The 8,516-nt window shown below is 48.5% G+C and overlaps 1 protein-coding gene across 1 annotated transcript; it reads right to left on the minus strand.

Annotated features, from left to right (window-relative positions):
* Window positions 1-402: 402 nt before the first annotated feature.
* Window positions 403-4,787, minus strand: LOC109736963 (small ubiquitin-related modifier 1). The gene is made up of 4 exons (XM_020296178.3): window positions 3,857-4,787; window positions 2,611-3,755; window positions 830-979; window positions 403-746 (listed from the first exon to the last, which is right to left on the minus strand). Exons 2-4 carry the CDS (start codon window positions 2,701-2,703, stop codon window positions 669-671), a joined length of 321 nt encoding a protein of 106 aa, XP_020151767.1. The 5' UTR covers window positions 2,704-3,755; window positions 3,857-4,787; the 3' UTR covers window positions 403-668.
* Between the last annotated feature and the right edge of the window lie 3,729 nt (window positions 4,788-8,516).

An 8,516-nucleotide genomic window follows, 5' to 3' on the forward strand; every position in this document is an offset into this window, starting at 1 on the left:
CTAAAACATATTATTGTGATTCATTTTAGCAACTAAGTAATGCACCTGAGGAAAATAATACTAAGCCGTACAGCAGCCAAACCAACAACACTCCCACTGATAGCTCACGGAGTCACGGTTCTGACTGAACTCAGTCAGCACGCTACAAGAAGACATGTCGACAAAGACGAAATATTCCAATAGCCCGTTCCCGTCTAACAACAACAGGCTTATACTAAGAGTAATAATAATAAGATAATCCAATCAAAGCAGCAGGCTCATGTTAGGAAATCTCAACAGTAATCGCTCGTATACCCATGCAGCGGCAACACAAAACTAATCCTCCCCAACACCGTGTGCCCAACGTACACGGGACAGAACGGACTGTCGGCAAAGCAAAGCGAAACCAAACACACAGAAAGCTTCGAGGAACTAAAACAATCACAAATCATTGGGAGTACTAAAAAGACAGTACTGGATAGGTGGATATATTAAGGGATGGATAAACGAGTCATGACAGGCCAAAGTACCCAAACGGCACTAAACAAAAGCCCCCCTAATGTCCTTCAGCTATGGCATGGGGCCAGAGCCTCACAAGTTCTTTTTAGACTTTCATTCGTTCATGTGCTCTCTAATGATGGATCAGAGTCTTGTAGACCGACAACGAGCAGGACTTTCGACGGCTTCTTCTAGGCGCTTGGAGGGAGACGGCAGCCTCCAGTCTGGTGGAGCATGGCGTCGATCTCGTCGCCATCTTCCATCTCAAGCTGAAACAGCAGCGGCGAAAGAAGATTCAGAAATCTGAAGGGGGTTATTGGTTGAGGAATTGTGAGAAGGTGACCCCACATACCTCATCTGGGGTCTGCTCGGCACGGAGCCTGCGACCGTCAAACAGGAACGCGATAGCTTTCATATCCACAGACTGGCGGTCGCAGTAGGCATTCATCAGCTTCTTCAGCTGGGTAGATCTCTTGATGCGAAAGAACACCTCATTGCCATCCTACACACCAGGGGTCAGAAAGGTGAGACTAGGCGCCAATGAAACAGAGTAAGCAACTTATTAAATATACAATGAGAAGTAAAACACAACATCATCCTACTGCAACTACTGAAATCAACAACCATCTACAGGATAAATCCCGCAACCTTAAGTCATACTAGCATAAATCAGTGCATCCTTTCAGTTTGGTCACTGAATGTAGTCTGTTTTTACCATGAGGTGCTTCTAACCAATATCAAGCAATTAGAGCACTACCTTCTCTGAACTTTGAAAGATGTTATGAGAACATGTTCATAGAGGGTAGTAAAACAATTGTAAAAAAAAGGTTTAACATGAAACCAAGTATGAAACAAGAATCTGCTGCTTTGGTCACTAAACACAACTACCCCAAAATAAACAAATACACTACAGGCAATATTGTTAAGACATTCTTCAAATCAAACCACCCCATTATATGGTTTTGATGGCTTTCCCAACTGCAAGTTACTAAAATATGTCTACAAACTGGTAACGAAATAGAGATGCTTAAAACAAAACTTTTGCCTAACTATTTGGTCTGAAAGTGTTCCCTTCTGGTAGCCACCTCACAACTGCACATTACCAACAGTGACCAATACCATATTAAATTCTAACTGTTGACAGTTTGGATTCAATCACCTTCATTTTTTAAAAGATGTTCAGCAACACTACAGTTGTCCTAATTAAACAAGAAAAAAAAAGCCTCACACTGTCCTTAAATTAGCAAGCATATTGTCAAACAACCTCAAAAAATTTGGTCTGAAAAGCTTTACCAACTGGTCACTACCAGTGCCAGCATCGGTCTATTGACATACAGAATAAAGACGCTTCAGTTGAAACGTTTGCCTAACTATTTGGTGCGGATAAGTGGTCCTTCTGGCAGCCACTTCACAACTGTAGATTACCAAGAGTGACCAATAACATACTAAATTCTTTGTTTAGAGTTTTTGCCACCAGAAACTGGACCCAATCACCTACATTTGATAAAATAAGTTCACTAGCACTACAATTGTCCATATGAAACAAGAAAAGAAACATAAAAACATCACTGTCCTTGCATAACAAAGTTTCATGAACAAATTAGCATGCACAAGGAGCACACTGACACCAGCATACAATGGTTGCACAAAACGGTAACTACCTGACAAAAGAACAAATGGGACAACGTTAACTGAAAATTGACTGACAAAATGCCGGTACAGAAGACACATCTTACTGCAAATATTCTGAAGCGATCCAGGTGTTGGGTTCTAGTGTTTCATCTTGCTACTGTTGCCCCCATTGTTTACTTCCAACAGAAATTCAGCATCAAATAACTAGTGCTAGTGGTGCAGAGTTCAATCTTAACATCACGCAGGCTTGTCAATTCACTACATGTAAAGAGTACATCCGCGACACCACGGCCGCGCGATAGCGCATATCATACCGCGAACGAATTTCTAGGAAAACCAAGACCACACAACACGCCGATCCCACTCAAATCGACGCGATTCCGCCTTCTATATCACAGGCCACACCTTGGACACCCAGGGACACACGGCCGTCGCGACTAGGGCAATCTAAATAAGAACACAGGGGACGCAGGCAGAGAAGGAAGGAACGGGGGAACAGACCTGGCCCTTGACCTTGAGGTTGATGTGGGCGCCGCCGCCTTCGCCGCCCGCGCTCGCCGGCTTCTTGTCCTCCTCCCCGCCCGGCGTCGACATCTCCTCGGCCCCTCGCGCGGCGTAGGACTGATCTGCAGCAGCGTCGCCGGGAACGAACGAGGAAGGTCCGGCGATCGCGGCTGAGGTTTTCCCGGGGTGTGCCGCCGGGAGCAGGCGAACTCGGCGGATCTTATAGGGCGGCTGCCCAGAGCCGGATTTGATAACGGGCCCTCGCGTCCGCGATCCCTTCCCCTTCTTCCAAGCCTGCGCGTGTGGGCCGCGTGGCTCCGCGCGTCCGATTGGCGGGCCGTCCGTCCGTCTGTCGCCTCGTGGGCCGCGTGTGCGTGATTCGCACGCGGGGAATCGGGACAGATGCCGGGTCCCACCGACCCGTGCGCCTTTTGGGTTCTGGAGTAGTTACCGTTTGGAAAACGTTAAAAATCATCCGGTTGATCTTTCTTTCTCGTAAGCCTCCTTCTCCACGCGCCACGTGCCCGCTTCAGACTGCCCACCGCTTGCCCCAAGCTTATCTTATCTCTAACGAAGCTCCTCCTCCACTCACTTCTTTCTTCTTTCTTCCCCTTGCATCTCACAGCCACAGGAGATTAGCCACGGCAAGCACCACTGTAGTACCTTGGAAATCGGAAGTGTTTGACGCGCGACCGCTGGCAGTACCAGCCGGAGCTCCTCCGCTGCATTGTTGTGGCCTTGTGGGCGGCATAGCGTCCATGGAGGGGAGCCATGGCGGGCACCACCACAGCAACGGGGAACCAGGAGGCAGGAGGTACTGCCGGCGATACGAAACGGCGCTCGTTGACGAACGCCGGTGCTGCAACGCTGCAACGCATCCACGGTCGCCGGGATGCGGGGCAGCAATGCGTCCATGGCCGTCGCGCTGCGCTGCAACCTCGTCTGCGCTGCGATGCAGTCTCGTGCTCCGATGCAGTACTCGCGCGACGGCGGCGGAGCTGCAATGGAGCGTTCGTCGCCGGAGGCGGAGCTGCAATCAAGCGCTCGGCACCGACAGCGGAGCTGCAATGGAGCTGCAAGTCGCTGGCTGCAGAGCTACAATGGAGTGCTTCTCGCCGGAGGCAGAGCTGCAATGGAGCTGCCTGCAAGTCGCCGCCTGCAGAGCTGCAATGGAGCGCTCCTCGCCGGAGGCGGAGCTGCAATGGAGTGATTGACACCGACGGCGGAGCTGTAATGGAGCTGCCTGCAAGTCGCCGCCTGCAGAGCTGCAATGGAGCGCTCCTCGCCGGAGGCGGAGCTGCAATGGAGTGATTGACACCGACGGCGGAGCTGTAATGGAGCTGCCTGCAAGTCGCCGCCTGCAGAGCTGCAATGGAGCGCTCCTCGCCGGAGGCGGAGTTGCAATGGAGTGATCGACGCCGACGGCGGAGCTGCAATGGAGCTGCCTGCAAGTCGCCGGCTGCAGAGCTGCAATGAAGCGCTCGCGGCGGCTCCCCGTGTTACGATGCAAGCACTTACGCGATGTGTCCCGGTGCTGCATCGCACGCTTGCTGGCGGCTCGATGCAGCGTACCCAACGACTTTTGGAGGGAGCCCACTGTTGCAATGAAGAGCTGCTGCCATGCCTGGAGTCGACGATGTTGCCAAGATCGGCGGCCGTGATGCGTTTCAGCAGGTGGCCGCTCTAGACCGGTAGTCCGTGAGCACCGTTACCACGCGCCGAGCGGCTTTGCTGCAAGGCGAGGAACGACGCTGGGGCCGAGGCTGTTGCTGCGAGCGAGCATGTCATGGCGGCTGTGAATGCGAGCTAGTTCAGGGCTGCTCGCCAGAGTTCACCGCCCTATCTCAGGGATCCCGTGTGTCGGGCGACTTTTGGCATTGGCTGTGACTCGAGGAAGACGAGGCTACGCGTGGTGGTGTTTTGCTTGAGAGCGACGTGACCCAAGTTGACCAATCCAACGTTTGTTAGAGTTTCGATCGAACAGCTGGGGACCCGACTTATTTCGCTAGGAAATAAGTCGGATGATTCGTAGCAGCCCCCCGTACCGTTTCGCCTCGCTGGCTAAGAGAAAACACAGCGTCGGTTCGTGTCCGTCACTCTTTTTTTCTTTGAGTGGAGACCGTCACTCTAATTTGAACGACCGAAATCACTGTTTCAACCTTTTTCTGACTTAAGCACGATCTAACCCTCGTAGTTGTAAAAAAACACGATTTAACCCTTATTAAAAATTTCATGATTTGACATTTTCCTTACCGCCATCGTCCTTGGTGATAGAGATACACAACCTACCGCGGAGGTCAATGGTTGTGGAACTTACCGGCGCCATCACGGTCATTCAACGTGGAAAATGACCTACCACCATGGGGCATGGCGGTATAGCTAATTTGAAGCGGCAAGATTGCCAGCGGTAGCCGAAGTGAATGGGTCGGTAGAATTTTAAGCAATAAATGAAGTGTGTTGCATATGAAAGCAATAGCAAACTCAAGGTTTAGAGGTTAGGTTTGCACTACAAGGTACGGGGTTAGATTCCAACTTTAGGCATATTTTATTTTCTATTTATTTTGGTTTTGCGCAATAACATGAAATAGTTGTTCAATTAGTGTTGGATATGTATTATTGTTAAAAAACACATTTTTACTTTGACGTGCATAACTTAGAAAGTAGTACATATTTTGTGATGTGAAGCCCATCTTTACTTTAGCATACATACATAACTTTGACCCACTGCTCAACGACACAAGTGCTACTACGCGTGGTGCTCATGTTACAACTCAATTTTTACATGTGCTAATGCATGTCAGTGTCTTGATCAGCTAGGGTCTTATTGTTTTTCCTTTTTATTTCGCCGATTTAAAAATTCAAAAAGAGATGGAGTACTTAAACCATACATTGCAGCAGTGAATCTAGAAAGTAAATAGAGGTCAGTCTCGAATACGCAAGGAGGCGCTGAGATGGGCCAAGAAGCAGCTGATTTGCTAGGCTGGGTCGTGATTATTACTAAATATTCCGGGTCGGTGGATTTGTCGGGCATCAGACTGCAGGTTGAGAGGGGGGGATGTGGGCAGGAGGCCTGCATCACCAGCCCCCCCGCGGCGGTCCATGGCCTCTTGGGGAGGGGCGCGGGCAAGGGGCCCGTGGAGGCCTCTCCCCGCGGGGTAGCTCAGGGCGGCACGGACAGGAGCACGGGCAGGAGGCATGTACCTCCCCTTCTCCGGTGTCGTCCCCTCGCAGCGTTGACGGTTTGGGGGGGGGGAGTGGGACTGTCGAGCAGGTGGCTCCATGGCCTACTTCTCCCATTGCCACAGTGGGCGATTCCCGCTTGACCGCGCCTTACCCTTCTTCACCAGCAACGAGGGAAGGGCGTGGGAGCGGGGAACACACGCCTCGGGAGAGGACTACGGAGGAGCTTATCGCTTTCGGTGGGATCACGGATCCGGTGACGTCTGGCAGGCGTGTCAGCAAGCGGATCCAGGGTCAGCCCGATGCAGATGACCTGCAGCTAGCGCGCGTCAAGAGGGCGGCCAAGCTTCGGGATGTCGAGGCAACTACAGGTATGTCTTTCGATAAGCGTTGTTCAATTCTACATTTCACCGAGCATGAAATTATTGATAAGGCAAACGACTTAGGCATATCTTTGGGTTCGAATGAGAAGGAAGTTGCGAAATCTGTAAATGATCTGTTAGATTTAGAAGAGGAGAGGGCTTCTGAAATAATTCGGAATCTCGCATCAGTCAAACCTATGAATGACGATGACATGAAAAATTTAGGCATGGTTGCTCTTGAAAACATATGTAATAATCTCTTGCCAAATCTGGAAGCCGAAGATGAGGAGGGGTCAGAGAATGCGGACACTGTACAGCCTCTAATGATGGAGGGCACTGTCTCGTGTTCTGTCGATCCCAGGTTTCCGAAGGGTGATGAGGAGAAGCCCAAGAGACCCTGGAAACCGAAAATTTATCCTACTTCGGTGGTCCGTAGAAGTGTTAGGGTTAAGTTTAAGAAAAAACTCCACGATGACCTATGAAAGGAATCTTTTGGAATAGCAGATGTCTAGCTGACTTGGCTAAATGAAGGTTCTTGGCAGAGACAACGACAGAGCAAAAATTAGATTTTATTGCGCTACTCAAAACACGAAGGGATATTTCACCTCACAGTTCCTTGGAACTTTATCCGGAGGAATATATTTTGACTGGCACGTCTTACCTCCTAGAGGAAGATCTGGTGGGATATTACTAGGGGTTTGGTGTGAAACGCTTGAGGTGCTTAAAGTGGTTCGGGGCGATTTTGAAGTCAAGTTTCGGGTGAGATCGAAAGTAGACGGCTTCAGATGGGCTCTCGTTGCTGTATATGGGGCAGCACAACCCGAACTTAAACCGGATTTTTTAGCCGACTTGGTGCAGATCTGTGGAGACGAGACTCTTCCAATCCTAGTCGGAGGTGATTTTAATATAACACAGAGGAGAGATGAAAAGAACAATGACAATTTTGATGGACGTTGGTCTATGATGTTTAACATGATTATTGAGAGTCTTAATTTGAGAGAAATTGAGCTCACCGGTAGACAATTTACATGGGCCAATTCGTTGCCCACTCCAACTTATGAGAAGTTGGATAGGGTGCTCGCTAGTGTGGAATGGGAACAAAAATACCCATTAGTGTCGGTTCATGCGATGCAGAGGGTGATCTCAGAACACACACCATTACTAGTAGACTCGGGAGAGGCTACCCATATTGCAAACAAGAATGCTTTCTCTTTTGAACTAGGTTGGTTCGAGAAAGAAAACTTCTTGGAGATCATTGCACGCGAATGGGCAAAGCCTGTGAGTGGACGAACAAGTATTGAGAGATGGCAAAATAAGATTAGACATCTGAGATAGTTTTTGCAAGGTTGGGCCAGAAACGAGAGTGGGATTTACAGGCAAGAAAAAGAGCGACTCACCCAATTAATAGAGGTGTTAGATTTAAAAGCTGAAGTTAACCTTCTTACGATTGGAGCAGAGCTCAAAGTCCGAAGTTGAGTAAGGCTTACGAGCTCTCCTTAGATAAGAGGAGCTCAAGTGGGCATTGTGGGCTAAAGTACTTAAGGTTGTCCAAGGGATGACAATACACAATTCTTCCATATGATCGCAAATTGTAAACATATGAAGAAGAGAATAATACAGCTTGAACAGGACGAGGGGACAATTGTGGGACATGAGAACCTGAAAGCTTATATCTCTAATTATTATGAACAACTTTTTGGGCATCGGGAAGCAAGCACGGTGTCCCTAAATGAATATGTTATTGGAGATATTCCTCAGCTCCGGGCAGAGGAGAATGATATTCTATTTGCACTGTTTACTAAAAAAGAGGTTCTCAATGCAATCTCACAAAGAAACCGAATAAAGCACCGAGACCAGATGGGTTTCCAGCTAAATTCTATAGGAAATGTTGGCATATTATTAAATATGATCTTATGCCTATGTTTCATGATTTTTTAATGACCATTTAGAGTTGTTTCATATTAACTTTGGTATGATTACGCTGTTGCCAAAGAAAGAAGAGGCAGTTCAGATCAAACAATTCAGGCCAATATGTCTTCTTAACGTGAGTTTCAAAATATTCACGAAAGTGGGTACCAATAGATTGACACAGATTGCTCACTCAGTGGTACAACCAAGTCAGACAGCGTTCATGCCAAGACGACACATACTTGAAGGGGTGGTCGTTCTACATGAAACACCGCATGAAATTCATTTGAAGAAGCTAGATGGGGTTATCTTCAAAGTGGATTTTGAGAAGTCATATGATAAAGTTAAGTGGTCTTTCCTTCAGCAGGCAATGCACATGAAAGGATTTAGTGAGGCCTGGCAGAACCAAGTGGGTTGTCAAGTCCAGAGGGTAGTGTCGGCATCAAAGTTAAC

The sequence above is a fragment of the Aegilops tauschii genome, chromosome 3, assembly GCF_002575655.3.
Source record: "Aegilops tauschii subsp. strangulata cultivar AL8/78 chromosome 3, Aet v6.0, whole genome shotgun sequence".
In the NCBI taxonomy this organism is placed as follows: domain Eukaryota; kingdom Viridiplantae; phylum Streptophyta; class Magnoliopsida; order Poales; family Poaceae; genus Aegilops; species Aegilops tauschii.